The 23,027-nt window shown below is 41.0% G+C and overlaps 1 protein-coding gene across 2 annotated transcripts; it reads right to left on the minus strand.

Annotated features, from left to right (window-relative positions):
• Positions 1–2,261: 2,261 nt before the first annotated feature.
• Positions 2,262–21,731, minus strand: SLC30A5 (solute carrier family 30 member 5). 2 transcript variants are annotated; one of them, XM_071425275.1, is made up of 16 exons: positions 21,493–21,728; positions 21,172–21,294; positions 18,644–18,710; positions 17,274–17,359; positions 15,799–15,886; positions 14,993–15,080; positions 13,321–13,397; positions 11,998–12,168; positions 11,076–11,364; positions 10,504–10,712; positions 9,339–9,496; positions 8,585–8,714; positions 8,000–8,225; positions 6,363–6,589; positions 4,381–4,509; positions 2,262–3,792 (listed from the first exon to the last, which is right to left on the minus strand). In XM_071425275.1, the coding sequence occupies exons 1-16, from the start codon at positions 21,564–21,566 to the stop codon at positions 3,622–3,624; spliced, it is 2,313 nt and encodes a 770-aa protein (XP_071281376.1). In that variant the 5' UTR covers positions 21,567–21,728; the 3' UTR covers positions 2,262–3,621. The 2 variants fall into 2 exon arrangements, with proteins under 2 accessions (XP_071281376.1, XP_071281377.1); XM_071425276.1 differs by lacking the exon at positions 4,381–4,509 and having other exon boundaries at positions 21,493–21,731.
• Between the last annotated feature and the right edge of the window lie 1,296 nt (positions 21,732–23,027).

The following is a 23,027-nucleotide window of genomic DNA, read 5'->3' on the forward strand; positions in this document are numbered from 1 at the left end:
GACATTCAGAAAATCACTGCTGACGGCACTTCCCTCAACAGCCCAGTGCAATCCTGCAGCATGGAGCACTGCAGGGGTTCGTGACCCCTCTTTCAGGGCACCAGAGGGAAGGCACGGCTCTGCGGCAGTGGTAGCCAAGCACCGGGCTGGGGAAGGGGCACACATTACAGAGAGGCCGGGACTGGTATTGGCGGTGGGACTGGGACTTAGGCTGGGACTCCGGGGTTGGCATGGCACGTTTTCCGTGGCGAAAGCCTCCTGGTAACCATCCGCCCCGGGGCGGCGACCTACTTGACACTCGGCTGCCCGTGGTTCCCTTCAACTTGGCGGCTGGGCGCACTTTCGGCTTAGCCATGCAGTGCTGATTGCTCCCCCATCGTAGGGGCGGTCGCCGTTCCATTCTTGGGCACCGGCGGCGCGCTCTTCTCTTTCGAGGGATCGGCTGCGGAGCGGGACTGCAGAGAGAAGGGCGGTCAGCGGGACGGCGCGGGAAGGGGTGTGCGCTGCACCGCCGCAACCCCGGGCCGCGGGAACGGGGCAGTCGGGGCAGCGCTGCGGGCAGCGCCGGCGGGCTGGAGGAACGGAGCCGGGGCAAGAGCTCTGCACGGCTTCGGAGCCGAAGGACCGTAGATGCAAAGCTGCGGGGCTTCGCGGCTGTTTCCCTTCGCACTAGAGGGCTGAAGGAGAGCAGAGTGAGGGAACGAACGGGCTGTCCCAGAGAAAGTAAGAGAAACACCCACCGCCCTCCCGGCCAAGCACAGATCAGGCTGCCCCCGGGCTGTACCCCCGCACTGCCTGCCAGGCTGAAGGGAGGGGAAGGAACGAGCAGGACACGAACGGCGGCGCAGGTGCCTCCCCAAGAGCCACGGCAACAGCCCAGTCTCGCTCCGCTCCCCCGCCCGCGCCGAGCCGAGCCGAGCCGGCCCCTCCACGCACGTACCGAGGTGAGCCCGCCGGGCAGGAGAGCGCAGCGGCACGGGCCGCGCTGCCGGCACCGCTCATTTCAAGCGCCCAGGCGCCCGCCCATCGCCCGCCTATTGTCTGCCGCGCCTCCGCCACTCGTGCCCTGCTGACGGCCGCCTGGCTTCTGCACCAGGGAATAAAGCCTTACTGGAAAACACGAACATTTTCCTCTTTATACACACACGTACTGCTCGCTCGGAGTTCCTTTTAAACCTGTTTAATCTTTCAAAGTGTTTTGTTGCAACTCTCTGCATACAGATCAGCTGACTCGATTGAACCTCCCCATGCCTTCCCAGTACTAAGATATGAACCAACTGGCCTCCACCTGTGGTTTCAAAACCTGCCCACACAGCGCAATTCCAATAGATCTTATGGGGAATCCTGAACCCTTCCTTTGTGGATTATTGCCAGACTAAACAAATTTAAGATGGACAGTGTAAGATAGACAATGCTTGTTGTCATCATCTTCCTGCCAGGAAAGCCAGGAAGAACACTGTGCCTGCATGCTGGGTAACTTACTAAACCCTGCCAAATGCAAGCCAACATGCAGGTCTGCACTTGCCTGTGAAGTATACAGGTACGGGCTCATCTTCACTGCCACAATCACAGGGGCAGCCACCTTGATTTGTTTTGGGTTCTGCCGCTACTGAAGTAGGAAATGGCCATTTGCTCAGAGGAAGCTGTGACAAGCACAAAAGCTTTACAATTATGCTAAGATAATTATTTAAAAGACATATTCACACTCCTTTTCATCATCTTCATTTCATGTCACAATAGGGTTTACTAAAATATTATCAAATCTCGTACAACCATCTCAAAACAGGAGTGGCATATGTAAACATTAAGTGAAACTTTGAGATTGGTTTCTAAAGCAAAACATCACCCTAGTTCTAGACTGAGCATAACTGTAGCTCATCAAGTGATAAGCCTTCTGGAGGAGACAAGGTAAGAAAAACACTGTTAAATGGGCAGAAAACAGGATCCAGCTTTGAGGAGGTGGCTGACTCTCCAGTGCTGTCCCAAGATATGAGGGACTGCAATTTATGCACTTTATCTTCATCACTCTACACAAATGCGATGCAACTTCTAGAAGTTTTCTGACCACAGTTTTCCAAGTCAGTCTTGTACTGCAGACTGTTTTAGGTTGGGAGGAACTCCTTCAAGAGTAACAAAACAAACCACAGAAGTTGTATAACAATCTGATAACAAGACAAGCAGAATGGCTCAAGGATATCCCCAACTGCAGTCCTGGTAAATCTCTCCCAGTTATATCATTCCTTTATCACTCTGTTCTGTCCTTCAATTTCACTAACATCAAGTTTATTCTTATTATTATAGTATTCAAGAACCACTGAATACTAGAAACAAGAAAACAGTACAACAAAACAATACTGCCATGATACATGGGATGGTGAAAGATGTATTTGTTCTTGTTAACCACGGAATTAATTTCTTAAATTTCAAGGAAAATAGTAATGTGCTACAGACAAGAAGAGGGGGGCACAAGAAGCCTGTGAACAGATGTAAGCACAACTACCTCTGAAGATGTATTTTATTATCCCATTGACAGGTTTTCACTAAACACATGGATTTGTTTTCTTTGCAGTATTTAAGTCCTCAACATCCATAATTCTTTCTTAAAGGCACTCTCACTTTCCAGTCAAGAAGTCTCAATTTACTGTTCATTTCAGCAACTTGTCAAGTCCAAGACTACTTTCATAGTTTAGCATTCTAAACCTGAACTTCTTCCCTAGGTAATACATGGAGGTACAGTTGGCTACAGTACACCTGCAGCTGTAATGGTATTATTAAAAAAATTGAGTAAAGTACAGGATAACATATCTTGAAAAGATGAAGTTTAGCAGAGTGCTAGGATGCTCACTGATTTATTACTTCTAGACTTCAAATATTGCATTTGCAGTTATTCATATAAAAAGTACAAAAAGTTTTATTTTAAGTGGTTTGAGTTGTGATTCTGAGTCTTCTCAGGAGAAGGTGTTTTCATTTTTCTTCCCTATTTCTCGTTGTTAAATCTGTGGATTTCTTCCAAAAAAAATAGTTCCATACAAATGTAAAATGGTAACATATATTTGCTCTGGTGCATTAAGTATAGAAATCATATTTGTATGCTGAGACATAATATAAAAACTGTATATTTCTATTATCTGACAAAATATGCAAAACACAGAACTTGATGTTTTTAATCCCCATAATAAAGTGTTTTTTTCATTCCAAGAGTCTTCAAGCTATCTTTGAAAGAAAGAAAAGTAGTGCCCTGTTGATTGTTTGCATTCCAATATAAACTACTTCTATTTCCCACTGCTAACAAGAAATTAAAATACCGATGTTCCACACTTTGGAGAAAGTATGGAATATATCTGTGCTCATCTGCAAGTTTCAAGACTTCTGTTTAATAAACACCAAGTATAGTATATAAGATTTCAACTATTTTCACATTTACAGCAAGTACTCAAGTCCTTCTTATTTCCTTTATAAAAGCATCTCAATCCAATTAACAAAGATAGCACACTTATAAAAATTCAAATATATAGTACATTTGTTTCTGTACATGTATGTGCAAGATCTCCCTGCAAAAATACAAATATGGACTCAATTAGCTTGACCATTTACATCTCCTTTGGCAAATACAAACTTCTATCACATGATGTAAGTACCATCTTTGTAGTATTTCATGGATTCTAGCTGCTGAGTCATTGCAAGGACATCCTGAAATCCTGTACTGAGTCCAGACATGTGTTGAAAATAAGCTTCTTTCTCCACTTGGACAGTTAAGTTGTTTACGCCAGCATCTTTCAGAATTGCTGTGACCTGAACAGAATGGTACAGTTAACATTAGTATCGCACTTCACGTGTATCTCACAGTAACTCGCAGTATACTAGCTCTGCAATGCAGAAAATAAACCCCCATACATCATTGTGAAGAATTCAATTCTCTGGAAAGCAAAGACTAGCTTTAGAAGGTATGGCTTTGCAAGTTCTGCACACTGGGAGACTCTCAGTGTTGTGCATAGGAAATATATATCTTTTTACGGAAAAGAAAAACCCAGGCAGATACGTAGTGGTATCCAGTTTTAGACATGTGATTAGCATCCAGGTATCTCTACTGTTTATTCCCTGTTTGGCAGGCCTGTTTTAACACTTCCCCTTCTTTTCTCAGAACAGATGCAGTGCCACTGTCAGTCAGTATTTTGGCAGATGTTCTAGCAAATAACTCTTTACACGACTAATTTCAAGCTAGCAGGAAAGGGGCAGTACAGCATTAGAGGCCAACTCTGACACAATAACGGAGAGCTACAAGAAAATCTGCACGTCAGATTGAAACTTCAGTCTGTGACCAAAAGGGAGATGCCGAGTAGGAAGTTAAGGAATTAAGAGTCTAAAAAACTTGCACTGTACCTGCTGTACAATTCTCTGTTCCATCACATCTGATACCACTTGCACATGTATTGTGCCTGCCACAACAGTTGCAGAGTGACACCAAAAATGAGGATCTCTGTAGGATATAACTCCCTCTATTTTTTGAATCTGCAAAGAAATTTCATTAGCAAAAATTAAGTAATTTTAAACTTGTACATGGCTATTGGTGGATAATATTTCACAAGGAAACAAAACTGTAGCACAGCAGCTTTCCAACTAAGCTATATTCAGAAATATCTTGTATTGAAAGGTTACTTTGCTACTACTGTAAAATTCTAGAAGGTAAAAGTCAAATCAAAACTCTAGAAGAGCAATGCTAAATAGGATGAGGAAAAAAATCCCTTGATTTATGAACAGATTACAGGAACACAAATGGATAGACTAATCAGAATACTGGTCAGCATCTACTAGGGCACTGGTTACCTCACTGTTTAGCAGCTATATTTAGTTATCACAGCTGAACTTTATTCAGAGACATAACTTCTTTTCCATAATACATTAATTTTTTCAAATTGATCTTTGTTCTGGGTTGGCTGTGATGGTTTTTCAGAGCAGCTGATAGGGCGCTGTATTTTGGATTCCTGCTTAAAACCATTTTGGTAACACACCAGTGATTTGGCTATTGCTGAACTGTTCAGGGTATTTCTTTTCCATCAGGCAGTTTCAAGGCTTTCTATTTTTCCCACTTTGCCCTTGCCCTGGCGGATAGGCTGGGGATGGGCAAGAAGCAGGGAGGTGACACAGCCAAGGCAGCTGACCCAAGCTGTCCACGGTGGGTTACTGCACACCATGTAACACCTTGCTCAGCAGTAAAAAGAGGATGAAGGAAGGATTATGGCTTCCAAGGTGGCTGTTGTTTGGGGACTGCTTTTTTTTTCTTTTTTCCACTGCTCTTCCTTCACCTGTTATATTGCTTCCAGGGTTTTTTGCTTATGCTTCCATCCCACTGGTGGTGGTGTTGGTAAAGGACGGGAGTGAGCAAGTGGCTGTATGGATGCCTGGCTGCTGGACAGGGTCAACCTACAGCAAACACACTGTTTTACTGTGATGTAATTTTTAAAATGCTTTTCCTATTATCTTTTAATCAACTGGTCTTTGATTGATCAAGAAGTACTTTATTTTTCCCCAGTCTCTCAGAATTACTCCTCCCTCATCAAAAGTGAAACCACACTTTGCATGTCACTGTCTTTTCACTACATGAATCTCTCCCAGACAATTCCCATTTGTTCTTTTCTTTTTTCTTTTTCTCATGCAGACAAGAACACATTTTCCTATCTAGTAACTGACGGGACACCATAAGGATAGTCCTCCTTGAAGCCTCTAGTTGATGGTATCTTCGAAGAACTTTTAACTCATTCTTTTAAAGAGAGGAATTCTCCACAGTGAGGTTCACATTACTATTCTGGGCAGGAACTTAAAATGAGGCAACAGCAAAGACTAGGTACAGCCTCAAAGCAGATGCCATACTACACCAGACAGGAAGAGAACAGTCTAGAATGAGAAAATAATTAGAAAAAACAGCTTAAGTTTTGCAATCCCACCTACTGTGAACCAGCATATCCTTCATGATATGGATAAATCAGAAAACTTGAAATTACAAGCTTGTGATATAATCCTGTACCCTGAATGTTTGTAACAAGTTTTAAAAGGATGCAGGTTTAGGAACTGTATATTACTTTCTCAGTACTACAGTGTGGTACATTTACCAAACTGTTACCATGCTTGTCTGAAATTATGGGCTATCCATAAAACCAAAAAACAGTGGAAGTCTTTTTAGCTGCAAACCAACTTTTATAGTTAGAACTAGTCATCCTGTCACTTCTCTGAAAAATAGATTTTAAACAACTTGACACATGAAGTTGTCTAAGTCAAGAGAAGCTGACTGATCTGCTTGATTTTAATAATCATTAAAAACAGTTACAGCTTTGTATGTTTGTATACAAAACCATTCATAATTGTACCTTTTCTAAAGCAGCATGCAGATCTTTCTCCTGTTCTGGAGGTATCCTCAACAAAAGCACTTGACAGGCATCTTTCAATAGTGGGATAACACTAAGAAAAATCAATGTAGCAATAAAGAGAGAGCAGAGCGGATCAGCTATGAGCCATCCAAATTGCTGAATAAATATTGTGGATACGATAACACCAACACTGCCAAGAGTGTCTGCTAACACATGCAGAAACACACCTAAAACCAAAACAAACAGAGTGATTAACAGATCTGTCTAAAATGTATGTATGTATTCAATAGCAGAAACTTAGTAAGGCTTACTGAGTATCCTCAAGTTAAACAGAGACGACTCTTTGCCTAACCTGGGACAAAATACACAAAATATTTAGCTCTTCTAATGTTTAATTGCAAATTATTGTAAAAAATTATTTTTAATCTATGGGCCAATGATGTAGGCAGGCATCCACAGACTAAAGTATATGTGAATATGTGGGATTTGTACAATATAGCATAATCATTTACCTCTGTATATAAGGACTCATTGATCCCTAACAGAGAGTTAGAAGATCAGTGTACATTGCTTGCTAATGTATTATATGCTATACATGAATATACTGGCTGTTTTTTGTATGCCAATTCTACTCCAATTTTACAAGAGAATTGTTTTTGTGCTACTGCTATGAATCTTATACTTTCTACTGCTTTAACTGTGAGCTCATTCTCAATGTACACTCAATGGGCATAGAAAAATACTCTTCAACCATTGGTAAGATTAGTACTAGTTAGTTGTCAGGATTTTAAAGAATATTGAAACATGACTATATGCAGACTTAAAAGAATTACAGACATAATGAATATGAATAACCAGGATAATTGAGTTAAGACATAAAATAACATATGAAACACGAGACTGCTCACCATATTCTGACAAGCTTACACAGAAAACAGCATTTTTAAAGGTTTTTTTTAATAAGCTAGACAGCTGGTAAGGTTTTTTTTTAATAAGCTATTTAGCTGGTAAATAACTATTTTCTAACTACTAGGGAAAAAATTCTATGCTGAACTTTCATATACAGTGCCTGTCTCAGTTAGCTTCATGATTTCATATTTCAAAGTTTTTCTTTACCACTTTATTTTCTGAATCACAAATAAAAACATATGCTATGCTGGTCTGTATTTGTCCTCCTGCTTCTTATCCCCTTCCCAGTATTTTTACAAACAGCTGTCACATGATTCCTAGAAGCATGGTAGTATCTTTATAGATAGAGACATTGTACCTTCATTTCCAGTTTGAACTTAGAAACAAGGACTTAAAACTCTTTGAGTATGGTTTACATACTCAAAGAGTATGTAAATGTTAGTGAGTACTATGGATTACTGCTTTTTTGATGTTAGTGAGTACTATGGATTACTGCTTTTTATTGTTCCTTATGTATTACATACATATGCACAGAAATATCTCACATTTCTTCAAGTTAAATTAATAAATGGTTTGAGCAAATCCTATATATGCATTTAATGACTGCCAGATCACTCCTCAAACGTGTTTTTAGATTGAGGGATAATACTGCATAGGTCTGCTCCTGAAAATCTTCAGTCTCCTAGAAATCACGTACATGCCCTTAGGATTCAACAATCTGTACTTGCCTCTCATGTTGGTGTTCATGCCTCCTCCAGAAGACCCATGGGCATGTCCATGGCTGTGGCCATGGTCACTGTGGGAATGGCCGTGCCCGTGGCTGTGGCTGTGGCCATGGTGAGAATGGCTGTGATCATGTGTGGGACAGCCTCCCCGAGAAGCGCCGTGCGAGTGCGCGTGGCTGAAGGCGCAGATACCAACAAGGTTTACAATCAGCCCTCCAACAGACACCGGCTGTGAGAGGGAGAAAAGTCTTTAGCTCCACTGCATCCTCACAGGTATTCAAACTAATTTTCTAGAACATGGTAGCCAAAACCACCATGCACTTAATTAAGGAAAACTGTGGAAGCCACAACTTCTCTGGGCAAAAGAATTCCCTCCTATTGTTGAATTAATTCCTAATATCTAATGTATATCTGCCTTGCTTCAGTTTGAGGCCATTTCCCCTTGTCCACTAAATGCCCTGGCAAAAAATTCCTCTCCAGCTCTCCTGAAGGCTCCCTTCAGGTACTGGAAGGACTATCACCCTGGAGATAAAAAATAAATGAACCATTAACTGCAAAACTACACTGAAACAGAAGGACAAAACTTACAGTTAGCATATTTGTATCTATATCTGGAGGATCAACTAGTCTTGCCACTGATTCCATGAAGACAAAGAAAGCAATCACCATCAGAAAGAGGCCATTAATAAATCCAGAGAGAATTTCTACACGTCCATACCTGAAAGTAAACACATATACATTTGAGAGTGAAGAATGGGTACTCTGAACAAATGTCGAAGTTGTAATAGATAAAGTTATAATTCTTTCAATACAGCATTAAGATTGCTGTGTTTTTTTTCCTCAATGTCACATAATCATGTCTCAATTCCTGAGTTATTTTTTTCTGGTCAAGAGGTGGCCAGTTTCCAACTGTCCAAACTCCATTATAATAAAACAATGTAGAAGTATTCTCTTATATATACTGCCCATTCAGGACTTCAAACTGCTAAACTGCTATGCAAACATATAAAGTTACATTATTTCAGCTGAATCTAAATCTTCATATGAACACTGGTTTTTGACATAGATTTCTGTTTGATATAAATGCCTAGCATGAGGCAATTTCTAAAGAATATTCAGTGATAAAAGTTTTACTTGTAGAGATAAATGAAAGTTACATTTCAGACACATTTTTTTAACAGGTAAGAAGAGAATAGCATGAGTACAAATGGAAGAGAAGAGACACAGCAAAAAACACACAGAAGCATGCATTACTAAAATATCCCATACATACCAAGACATTTTGAAAATGAGCAAGGAGAGTTAAGTTTCAAATAGTCCTTAAAGAACCCAAGATACATACCCATATGAAAATATGCGAGTTGCTTTCCACCTTGTCATCAGAGCTGCAAAAAGCCCCATCACTAACGCAGAACAATCAAAAAGCATGTGAAATCCATCAGAAATAAGTCCAAGGCTATTGGTCCATACTCCATAAAAAAGCTCCACAAAAGTGAAAGCCTAAAACAAAACAGAGTTTAAGTTTTTCCTTAAATATTAACTTGTGTATTAATGTTTTGGTAGATAGCAGGAAATTCTTTTCATAGAACACTCAATATTTTTCAAAGGTACTGTTCTAAGTATTTCTAGACCATTATTCCTCTCCTCCAATGAAATACATGATGCACTCCAAGTCTATAAAGACACATTTTTTAACTCACTCTCCTTACAGACTCACACATAAAAACCAACTCTTTATGGGAGTAAATTTTTTTTTCCAATTTTGAACTGACATTCTGCAGACAAATTCTAAGCATTTTATCATTAAAAATGCAAGGGCTCTGATCTGATACATTATTAGTGTAAAAGTAATGTTGTCTATAAATCTGTTAATGCCAACATTTTCTTCACTATTGACTGTTTAAATCTTAGGAATTGGCTCTGAGAAAGGTACACAAGGAAACATTTTTAATACATACATTTACCCTGTACATTTTACTATTATTAATCCATCTGCTCAAAAACTTTTTTCCGATCTTTCATATTCCATAATGGAATTCCTTACAGTTAACACAGATACTTCAAGTTTCTCCCCTTATTTTCCAGATCTTTGCAAATGAGGTTCTACCAGTTTTGCTTACCGCATCATCTTTTCCTATTCAAGAAAGAGAGAAGCTAAAAATAAAACTAGCCTGCTCCAATATGACACTAATCAATCCCATAACTTCTACTTTGTTGTCCTCATCCTTATCACTTTCACTGAGGTCTTATCAGTTTCACCTGCTGGCAACATTGATGTATCTCAACCTTCAACATACCATCATACAAGTACTCAGTTACTGGTATAACCCTTACACACAGAACCAGTGCTGCACTGTGACAACAAATTAGTGACCACTACTTAAATTGCCCTGTCAAAGGCCACTTTCAAACAAATCAATTATGGGAATCTTCTAAAGAATAACTCTTCTTTTTTCATTATATATGCACTATTGTGATTGGGTTCGAAGAAAAAGCCATGCACTCACCAGATTTAGGCACAAGAAATAGAAGATCTGCCGAGAATCATACTCCTCAAGGATTTGTTTCAGTGACTCCTTAATGAACCGGGGCAATGACTGGGAGCTTTGCTGTAATGCATCACCCATGAAGTTATAGAGAGGAGTGCCTTCAGGGGAATAGCCAATAAGGGTACCCTTCTGCCCTTTCCTGGAGGGGGAGGACAGGATATTGGCAGCTGCAAGGAAAGTATTGAAGTTTTTGTTGCTGTTTCTAAGCTTCACATCTATTTTATAATGTGTTTAATCAGCAATCAAAGTTTACATGAAATTTTCTGGCAGCAAATTGATTGCCAACTTCATCTTGGGGTTTATTATTGGATTTCAGTGCTATGTAAAATTAGATCATTGCTTCCACAACAGATCACATTAATTTTTTTTTTTTTTTAGACAAACAATAGAAGAGCGAAAAGCTACAGGCTGCCTTATGCCAAAGAATCCATAAAAGCTCGTCCAAAAGAATTCCACACACCTCAATTTTCTGATTGGCTTCCCAGTCACACAGACCACAGATTTACTATAGTTTAGACAAGAATACGTACATAAAACAAAGAAGACAGCACTCACTACCACCCCTCCAGAAAGAACATGCTCTGTGCTTTCATGGTGTGGTGGCTTGTTCATAGCTCGAAGCTGGTCTGTTATTGGATGCGTCCAAAAGTTTCCAAAAAGCAGAGCACTAATGAAAATAAGAAAGGATCCATATCGAGCACATGTGGAAGCTTCCATCTTCACAGAGCATATGGACTCCACGTAGAAATCCAGGATCACAACAAAGAAGATGACTGTTATGAAAGGCATGATGAGAGATGACCAAGACTCTACTTTACTCTGAAACAAAAAAAAAAATTCAAACAGGACTGCCCACCAGAAGAGTGACTGTATTTATAGCATTAAATGTAGTTCACTTGAATTACAAGTGTTTTCACTAATCCATAAAACATAAATACTTTTATATTTTCAATTTATCACATAAACATATAATTCCAGATATAAAAAGAGACATATATCTAAAATGCACTGAAGCACTTTATTTTAAATACTTTTCTGTTCGTAAAAGGAATTCCATATACAATGCCATGGTTGCAATGGCCTACTCTCCCTATGCACGCAAGCATAAAGAGCATTTTTTAAAATGATAATAAATTATCTACTTCTTAGGGATAAAAGAGCACTGTATTTATAAAGTCATTAACGCTTGTGCAATGTTAGTAGATGAACCCAAGATATAGTATCTGAGCTAGAAGGATAAAACACATTTATCATACAAACAAGGAAATTAAAGTATCACACAGATAAAAAACAAATATAGAAGAAAAGCATAATGGAAAATTTTCAAACAAAGCTTACTACAAAAATAAAGACAGCAACATTGGTAATTTTAAAGATATTTTAAAGGAAAGATTTAAATTACAATTCACAATCATTACAAAAAATGATTTACTTTTGTACTTATTATCTTACCTCTGTTGTCAGAGAGAGAACAATAACCCATGGGCACAACAGAAGGACGGAAACAAGGTGGGACAAAGCTTGAAGACGCTTGGCTCCACCTACATCTACAGATAGTTTTCGGGATGCCATATGAAAACCAACCTTGCAGCACAATGCCAGTACCAGAAGCAATACTCCACCCTGGAAACATAACAAGATTCCATTAGCATTTCTTAAGTACTAAAAAACTTACTCCAAATACAGTGACACTTACAAGGAGGAAATATTAATGTGTTTTCCTTAACCTGGAAACAAAAGCCAAAACTAGGATATTTCCTGTAATTTTACTCTAGCTACAAAAAGCAATATAGCATACAGAGTTGTGCCTTAGCACTCTTCACAACAGCCTGAGTTGAATTTTAAAACTCTCAATAGTGTGAATTGGCATATGCCAGCAGCAAGATGGTAGCAAACAGCATCTGAGGAAGAAGAAAAATCACCCAAGATTTTCCCATCTTCCATTATTAAAAGCGTGTTGAAAGCATATATAAACCCCCAAAGATTCATATCATCTTGTCATCTAGAACCTTCATAGCCTTTTCATCCACTTACCTTTGAACACACCTTATTTGTTCACAATATACTCTTTCAAAATTTTTCTTTAGATGTATTACAAGACACACAGCATCTCATCTCCCTTAGATCACACTTGCTTTTCTGCACCATTAACCAGTCTTTCTAATATTTGATTTATTTTTATATTAATACATTTTCAGCTGCTCCATATTTTTTCCTGTTTTAGTCCTCAATTAAGCCACTTTAGCAAGACTAAGGTAACACAACTCAATCAGGCAATTCAACTCTGTACAGTCAGATAATGATATTCAGCTATTCATACCACCAAATACAATGGGATTATCTTACTGAGAAGTATCAGAATCTGTGTCTTCAAATACAAGTATAATGTAAAGGAAAGACTGGGGAAAGCTAAAGATGCAGAAACAAAACACAGGCACCAAAAGTGAGTAAGAAGTGGTTTGTAGGCAAAGCATTATAAACACCAGGAACACTGATGACAGAATATTTCATGATAATTTTAATGAGGCTTGTTAGGCTATGCATTACAGCAAAGTCCTTATCAACTATAAAGGTTGAATATTGTATGGTTTGGCTTGCTGTATTGAAGCTCCTTATACTCCAATCAGTGTGCAAAAATTACAGTGCTTGTTCAGTTCCAATATGGGGTAGGGATGTCCAACCTTTTGGTTTTGATTCAGGCTTGGATTAGCTCAGAGCTGATGAAATTCTTACCTTCAAAACCTAGATAAAGATTCTAAAATACATGTTATTTACCTTGTGATCTGCAACACCCAGGAAAGCAATGATTGTATACAGAACATGAGTAAGAGCACTGTCATGATGCCCCTCAGCTAAATAAAAAATTAAGGAAGAATTTCTTTAGATTTTCTTTTTTTTTTTTTTTTTAAGCAAGAACAGGCAAAGGTAGCAGAACACAGAAAGCAGAGGTAAGCAAACTGAGCTTTATGCTGTGTTAGCATGTGCAGGACAACCAGAGATCAGGCCCAGCAGTCAGCATGGGTTTGTGAAAGGCAGGTTCTGACTGACCAGCCTGATCTGCTATGATGAAGTGACCTGCCTAGTAAATGAAGGAAAAGCTGTGGATGCATGGATGCCTTGGACACCATTTCCCACATGATCATTCCAGAGAAACCAGTTGCTCCTGCTTAGGCAGTTACACTGTTCACTGAATGAATAACTGCCTGGATGGCCAGGCCCAGAGAGTGGTGGTTAGTGGAGTTACATCCAGCTGGTGTTCAGTCACCAGTGCTGTTCCCCAGGGCTCAGTACTGGGGCCAGTTCTGTTTAATACCTTCACCAATGATCTCATGGAGGGCACCCTCAATCAGTTTGCAGGTGACACCAAGCTGGGTGGGAGTGCTGATCTGCTGGAGGGCAGGAAGGCTCTGCAGAGGGATCTGGGCAGGCTGGATCATGGCTGAGGCCAATGGTGTGAGGTTCAACAAGGCCCAGTGCTGGGTCCTGCCCTTGGGTCACAACAACCCCAGGCAGCTCCACAGGCTGGGGCAGAGTGGCTAGAAAGCTGCCCAGTGGAAAAGGACCTGGGAGTGGCTGAACATCAGCCAGGGCATGCCCAGTGTGGCCAGCAGGAGCAGGGCAGTTATTGTCTCCCTGTACTGGACACGGGTGAGACCACACCTCAAATCGTGTGTTTAGTTTTGGGCCCCTAAGTACAAGAAGACACTGTGATGCTGAGGTGTGTTCAGAAAAGGGCAGCAGAGCTGGGGAGCACTTACAAGGAGCAGCTGATGGAGGTGGGCTTGTTTAGTCTGGAGAAAAGAAGGCAGCTCAGGGCAGATCTTACCACACTCTACAACTACCTGACAGCATGTTGAACCCAGGTGAGGGTCAGTTTTTTCTGACAGGACAAGAAGAACTTAAGTTGCACCAGGTATTAATATTAGTATTGAGTAGATTGAGTGTTAGGAAGAATTTCTTCAGGCAGAATTATCAAGCATTGAAACAGGCTGCCCAAGGAAGTGGCTGAATGAACATCTTGCTGGCTTTTAAAAGACATGGATGTAGCCCTTAGGGATATGATTTAGTGACAGGCTTGATAGTGCTGGGTGAACAGCTGGACCTGACCATCTTAAGGTGCCTTCCAACTCAGGCCATTCCATGACTCACTCTATTTTGTGATTCTACTCACAGAAAACTTAAGTAAATTCATCAGTAAGGTTCCAGAATACACCATTTGCGTAATTCCATGTTTTTATTCTTCCTTTGGAAAGTTTACTTTCACCTTGTTTGTTTTTACTGCCCATCTGTAGACGTACTACCTTTTGTCAGTACACTATGAGGAGATGATCAATTGAAAACTAACTTCAAAATCACTTCTAATTATAATTTAATTCAGTACACTCAATTTCACGTTTTTCTGCTCCAGTACTAAGAGTCACTTGCACTTTCACATAAAAAAGGATACGATGTTCTGCTATTTTAGCCATGAGGTCATCATTATCAAAAAGTAGTAAGCAGATGATAGCTATGATGAAAAATGCAGCACCTCTTGTCTGTAAAATAAACCCAAACAAACAAATAATAAACAACCAAACAACAAAAAACCCCAAGTATTTCTAAACTGGTACAACAGATTACTGTAAAAAAATCTAAGAAATCGGTCCTCTCCTTCCCTGCTTCCTGATCAATGTAAGCATACTCCAGTAAGAAAACCATTAAAGAAACTCCTATTGTTTTTAAGTGACCTTGACAATATAATTTCACATTTTTTCTGTTTTTCAGACTTACCAGACAACTCAGGACACATCACCACTGCAGCAAGCTAGATGCCAGTGTCTTATGAACTTTAAGTGTGATTACTTTCTTCATGGTGTCTTTCTGCCTGCCAGAATGCACTGCTACTTCAGCCTGATGATTTAATATTTCATAGCATCAATGAGCTACAAACAAGATCTGTACAAACTGTTGGATTTTGTCTTACAGGACCTAAAGGCTAAAGAAATACGCAAAGACTATGAGAAAGAATAGCTCTGAAGTTCTTTTGTTGGGAAAGGATAGAGGTAGCTATGAAATCCCAGCTTCCAGAGCTTTCACCACCCAGACTTAAACCACTGCGAGTAGTACATCTTACTATTTCACCATAATTTAAAAAAAAAAAAATCGCATTTTCTATGAACATGGATCCAAAACACAGTTTGTTCCAGGTAAAGAAGTACTTGAATTTATAGGATTTAGTATGTTTTTCATTTGGTAAAAGAGATTTTTAAATACCTTTGCTGGTCCTCCACCTGAGCTTGTGAACAAGACACTAAGGAGTGACAGCACAACCACATCACTGTGTTCAAACAGTAATAATGTTCTATAAAAAAAGATAAATAAATACTCTATTTACAATTAATTTACTTCAAAACCTTGATATAAACTATTTCAGCTAAAATAAGTGACACAACAAAGATCTATCCTATGATTACAACAGCAGGTTTAAAAATGCAAAAGAAAAAACACAAATCAATTTGCCTTCACCAGCAATAGATCTAGCTGCAGACAACTATACATGTTACAAAACAGGAACTTCCTAATTCAAGTAATAGATTTAAATTATTCATTTATGGATAACTTTAAATAGTATTTTGTTCTAGCAACACAACAAGATACCAACTTGTTCAAGATGGAGTTCTTATTCCCACTATAATACCTCCTCTAAACCAGTTTCTGCTCCCAGAGAAAAAAAGATGTCCTGTTCTGTACTACTGTGTCCTGTTCATTGAGGTGCTGATAACCTAGTAGCTTATGCCACCTCAAAACCTCTTAATTGCCAAAAATAAAACATTCTAGCTTCCATGCTACCTCCTTCAGACAGCAAAGGCTAACTACCAAGCTGTATTGACAGCTTTCCTGAGCAGAACATGAAAGTAATTCTTGCCCTCAAGTTTATCAAATGCTTTTGCAATCCTCTCTACAGCAATACAACATGACTGGACCCATGTAACTGGTTTGGTTTGGGAAGACTGCCAGCACCCAGAAAGACATAAGAGTATTAACTACATTAATATAATTAATCACAGTATTATTACTCTTAGGTATGCCTTCTCCTATGTAGATGATAAAAATTCACCTTCATAAAACATATCATTTAAGGCTTTACTTTCCTCTCTAGATTGAAAGATGCTTTCCAATATATTAACCTTAATTTTGAAAGTCTAACTACTCTTTCATAGTTACTCAATCAGTAGTACTAACACACAGCACAAATGGTTACCCAATTTCAGCACAGAGCACACAGCCAACCAGAAAAAGAAGTACTCTGCAACAAGTGCAGAAATTGATTCTAGTCACCTGTCAAAGAATACCAGCTGCTACCATTAGCCATCAAGCCATGGACTCCAAACAGGTAAATAAACAGTTGGCATTACATTAATGAAAGCAGGGAAGTGACAAAAACTGCACTAAGTCACCTTGATGTATCACTCACATCAAGTGTTTAAGCACTATCAAGAATTTCACTGGCATCTCATAAAAGAAGTAGTTCTTCTGGTAGAAGAAATTTACCAGTTCTACAGAAATTATATGTACTTTTTCCCAACCACTAAAGATTTCACATGAAAATTCATAAGGATTCAGTAAGTTTTTGTATATACATCAAATGGCTAGCAGCATTGTCTGACAGACAGAAAAAAAACCCCAAAGGAGCAAGACAGGGAAGGATCATAAAAGAGAACCAGTATTTACAGTAGATTTGTATTTACCTCAGTGGTCCACATAGAGTAAGGCCAAAAAACCATAAGAGTGAAATGATACATCCAACAACGGCATGCTTAAAAATTTTGATCCACTGCAAAAGAAAGGTATTTCATTATAATTTTCTCCAGAGTTTCAAAATGAACACTCTATTACTAGGACTGTTTTAGCACAATAGCTGTAGAAATTGAGGGGAAAACACGTGCTTTGTAAGTTCCATACTTATAATTAAAGTATGATTATTTTCTTGGATACTTTGCCAGGCAACTAAGATTTATGTGGACATCTATAAACCAGAATTTTTTATACCACAGTCTTAAATTCTGTAACATTGTCTGAGTTCTCTTCAACAAAAAAGTCTGGAAATTAGTTAAAAAAAATCAAGTCCATTTACCTATTTTGTAATCTATTGTATATATCAGAAAAAGATAAACAGAATAAGAACTAGATAAAATGTACAAATTGAGGCTAAGACCTTATGCCTACAAATATTTATGCATGTGTTATATTCTTTCTTCAGGAATTAGGCTGTAATTCAGATATTCAATACTTTATTAACTTCAGATGCAAGTTTTAGAAGAAATTAATTCTGGAAATATGCTAAACAAGGTGAAGCACCTACAACAAATATACCATCTTCAAAATCCAAAATTTGAAAATTTTTAGCAAAAGTAAAACCATATATGGACAGATTTTTCTGAACCCAAATCAAAGATGCCATTTATTCCTGTTTACATTTTTAAAATTCTGCTATATGCATCTAGTCATGAAAGCAGTTGACACAAGGAACACTTTGAGGCTATCCTTCAGATTCTGTCTACTTACTGCACACACTAGATCAAGGTTTTGTGCACACCATTACATAAATCCAAGATGCATATGAAGCAGGTGAAGAAAATTTATTTCTTACAAATCAGCACGTTCCAACCTGGCTCTACTCTAAACTCCTTGGGATACAGCAAACTCACCAAGGTCTGATGAGCAGCTAGATTAGGCCGTTGTCACATGCAGATGGGACTCTTCTGTTCTGAGTGACAAGACTGGAGTGTTTTGACATCCCGGCAGTCCAGAAATTGCCTGCCTAACTGTCCAGGTCGGCTAAGCAGACTGAGCTCTCTGTTTGAAAATCCACTCCCTACAGCTGATGCTGGCTTGGCGATAAGGACCAGCCTTTTCACCATACTCTCAAAAAGCAGCTGACAAAAGCTAAGAAGAATTAATGTTTCAGCCCACAAGACAGAGTTAGTAGTATACCTCTAGAACCCGTAACCACATCTTCTAAGTGGAGTAATCTTTGTTCACCTTTCAGTTTTGGCAAGAGCCATACTGCCAAGAATATCTACAAAGATGCAAGTCACTCCTACATATGTCAACTCACCTGACGCTTCGTTACCACTTTTCCAGATGAAAATGGCTTTTGAAACAAAACCATAAAAAAAGCAGACCTGTCAAAAGGAGAAAGTTTCGTCTATTAGTTTATTAGCAGTCAGCTTTCTATCTAAACAACTAGGTCTAAACAACCAGATCTAAACAACTAGGTTTCTCATATCTGGCTCAGTTTACAAAATGGCTTCCTCTACATTTTATCCATCAACAGGCCACATTGACAACAGTCACTGGTTTTATTTTCCCTGCTGCATTACCATCATCAGTTACCAGTACTACAGTGATGACAAGTGAACTTCAGTTCTGGTCAACTTCAAGTGCAAGTTCTTGAGAGAATGGCTAATGATACGTTGACTTGTGATTTACAAAAATCAAAATAACTGATCTCAAAAGTTTTGAAGAGAAATAATACTCTGATTTTTATTAGCAAGATAGGTATACAAAAAGGCTTACTCATATACAGAATGCTGAATACACAGTCCTGTAGGAATAAAAGATACAGCACACAACTTCTTCAAGTGGGATCAAAAGTGATGGGCAAAAAAAACTATGTTGCTTGGAAACATGCAAGAAAGAAGTCCATAAATATACTTCAATATGCCATAAAAAGAAAAAATGAAATTCCAAATGTTCCAACTCTGTCAAGTTTATTACATAAATGATCTTCCATATCTCATCAGGTAAACACGAAACAGGATTTTGTCTGCAAAGATTGTTTTGGTGTATTTGCTATCAGTTTTCACACCTCACCCCTCAATCTAGGAAAAACAGCAGCTGAATCCCACAACTACTTCAGGAATACAAACTATAAGGAAGAAAGCTGACCTTCCACACTCTTGTTAACAAAATTTGGACATGCCTGAGTGTCCTGGTTTCAGCTTGGACTAGATAATCTTTTCTGAGTAGCTGCTACTCCAGTGCTACTGCTAGTGCAGTGCTGTTTTGGATTCAGTGTGAGAACAATGTTGATAACACAGTTTTGGCTGCTCCTTAGTGATGTTTATCCAAAGGCAAGGACTTTTCGGTTTCCCATGCTCTGGCAGCAAGCAGGTGCAGCAAGCTGGGAGGCACCATGACCAGGAGACCTGGCCCGAACAGGCCAAAGGGATGTTCCATACCATAAATACCATTTACTCAGTACAAAAACTGGGGGAACTACCCACATGGGGTCTGATTGTGGTTTGGGGTTGGGCCAGGTATCATCATTGTGTGTTGAGCAGATGCACTGTGCAAAATTTCCTTTTATTACTATATTTTGCTTATTAACTTATTAATAATTTATTAGCTTATTAATTTCAATTATTAAACTCTCCTTATTGCAACTTGCAAGTTTTACTTTTTGTTTTCTTCCTCATTCTCCTCCCCAGCCCCCTGGGATGGGGGAAGGTGAGAGCACATTTGTGTGATGGTGGATTGCCAGATAGAGCAACAGTCACACCATCACCAACAGCACTGTCAGAACAGGCCCAACTTTGAAGCTGGAAAAACACCGAAGTTTCTTGAGGGCAGAGAGGCCTTACAGAGACATGTGGAAAGACTAGAAAGCTGGACAACTGTCAATGATATGGAAAGAACGAGTGCTCATTCTCCATCTGTGGCAGGGTAACCCTGCTTGTATGTACAAAGCAGGGAACAAAAGGATGGATGGCAGCCCCACAAAAAGAAATCTGGAGGTCTGGGTTGATGGAAAATTGAATACGGGACAACAAAAAGGGTCAGCTGTATGCTGGGGTGCATTTGCATTTGAGCACAGCATCATCAGCTGCTCAAGGAAGGTGATTGTCCTGCTCTGCAATGCACTGATGGAGCCCCAGCCAGGTCCTGTGTGCAGTTTTGGGCGCCTCTGTATCAGAAGGACATCAAAGTGTTAGAGTGCATCTAAGGGAGGCAGCCAAGATGGTGTAAGGTCTCAAGAGCAAGAGGGGTATCTGAGGTTGCTTGGTTTGCTCAGCTTAGAGAAGGCTGAAGGGTGACCTCATGAGACCTTCTTCAGTGTAGGGACAGGGATGTTGATCTCCAGTGACCAGTGACAGGGCATGAGAGAGAATGACACTGCATCAGGGTAAATTCATACTGTACATTATGGAAAGGTTCTTCACTAAGAGGGTGGCTAGCCACTGTGACTGGCTCCCCAGCAGTGTCACAGCTCCAAACCTGTCAGAGCTCAAGGAGTATCAGGAGAACACTCTTGATCATATGTTTCAGTTTCAGGTGGTTGTGTGAGGAGCAGAGAGTTGGACTCAATGGACCTTATGGGTCATTTCCAACTTGAGACATTGCAAGACACTGAAATTACAGTGAACAGAAATGTGAAGCAAAAACACTGCTATGAACAGAGAACTTCCTGGACTCATTATTATGCCTTCTCCTCTTCGAGTAAATGATAACAACATAATGCAGGGTTATGCCTTCTCCTCTTCGAGTTATGATAACAACATAATGCAGAGTAACCTTGACTCTGTCAAAGAACACCCAAAGTATTACGCGTGGGGCACAAGGCTCCACCCTCTGCACACTCACCCCAGCTGCACTACGAAGATAAACTGCACGAGGTGGACCACTTTCAGAAGATCATAGGATTCAAACAGCCCCACGGCTTTCAAAACCTTGGCGAAGCACAGCAGCACGATGTACCGAGTCAGCCTGTGGAAGGAGAGAGGCCGGTTCGCACCTGCCACGCCGCCGCCCGGGCCCGGCCCGGCCCCGACGCCTCAGCGAAGGCCGCCGGCTCCCCGCCCCCGACAGGGCGGGGGGCGATGCCCGCTGCCCCCCTGAAGAAGGGACGGCGACGGGCCGCCCGCTGGAGTCAGCAGAGCGGCCGCTCCCCCCCGCCGCCGTTACCGGGCGCTGGGCACATCCACAGGCCCCAGCGCGCCGCCGCCGGCCAGGGCCTGCCCGCCGTACGGCTGCTCCATGGCGGGACGGAGGGAGGCAGCTCCTGCAGGCAACGGCTGCGAGCGCTCAGGAGTAGCTGAGGCGCGGCCCGCCTGCCCTGCGCCGGGAGCGCCGCATTGCCCGCGGGCAGTGCAGCGAGGCGGGAACCGGGGGAACGGGACGGGAGCCGGGGACGGGGAACGGGAAATACGGGAGGTAGAACTCCCGCTAGCGCGCGTGCGCGTGCGCGGTGCGCAGGCGCCGCGGGCCGGGGCCGGGGCCGTGAGGGGAGCGGCTCCCTCCCCTCGGGGCGGGGCGCGGGGCGGTGATAGAGGATTTTTTTTTTTTTTTTTCTTTTTTAACGTAAATCGGTTTGTGTTATTATGGCGCCGAGCTCTGCGCTAGTATCAAGCGTCAGGAGACATTTTCCCTGTCAAACGCTTCAAATGTCCAGTTGAAACAGATGGGAAAATTGAGGCGGAAGATGGGAAATGTCCATGTTGTGAGCTAACTGCTCTGTTCCAGCCGTGTAGCAAGTCCTCTCGGTTTTGGTTCCCAACACATGATTTTGGTACACGGTTCAGCACTGAGGCAGAAAAAAAAAAAAAAAATTAAGAATGTACTGATGGATTGAATTAGCTCAGCAATGGTCAGCTGCATATTAGATTTCTTTGAAAAAGACTTGGATAGATTTTAAGTAGGAAAGGATGGAGATATAGGAGAACAGGGGGGTATGACTGCTGGCAAATGAAATTTTCAGAATTCACTGGTCAAAAATCAAAGGTTTTAAAAATTTATTTACAGATTTTCAAATTATTCCCAGTACAGGTGAAGACCTCAGCATGGCAAGCATAAAACTATTAAAATGCCGTCTCTCTTTTCCAGCTGTCTTGTGCGGACCCCTTCAAAGTTTAATCCACAGGTCTTGTCTCCTGTCAAAAAACCCCTCATTTAACAACTTGGAAACCCTGAAGCCCATGGATCCACCACACCATGTCGACAAGGTTTGTAAGCAGGGGAGGGGTGAAAAGGCGTGTAGCTCGGTGCAGAGTGCGCTGTGTCCGGGAGATGGAGGTGTTGGCAAGCCCCGCGCCGGAGAGGCCGCGGACGAGAGGCGGCGGTGCTGGACAGCCCGGGAGCCGCGCACGGAGAGCAGGGGCTGTGGAACCGGGCACAGGGTTCACCCTGTGGGTGAATCACCCTCTGGGTCAGAAACATGGGGAGAAGGGGAGAAAAAAAGGCTAGTAAGGCATAGGGGAGCGCTTTCTGGGACCAAAACGGGGAAACACAAAAAGAAAGGTACGACTTAAATGACAGCATTGCAAAGCCCGGAGGATGCAGACACGCATCCACAATGCTTTTTCAGGGTGGGTGTATGTGGCATACACTGAGGCAGGCTGCTGCCCATCAGTGGCTCTCCTACTCAGACAGGTGGTGTTACAGTTGCCAGCCTGCCAGTTCACTTAGCTGGTCCCCGCTGAGTGCCTCCCGAGCATAGGTCT

This window comes from Agelaius tricolor, unplaced genomic scaffold (genome assembly GCF_023055355.1).
Source record: "Agelaius tricolor isolate 1412-34295 unplaced genomic scaffold, bAgeTri1.0.p SCAF_4, whole genome shotgun sequence".
NCBI lineage: Eukaryota > Metazoa > Chordata > Aves > Passeriformes > Icteridae > Agelaius > Agelaius tricolor.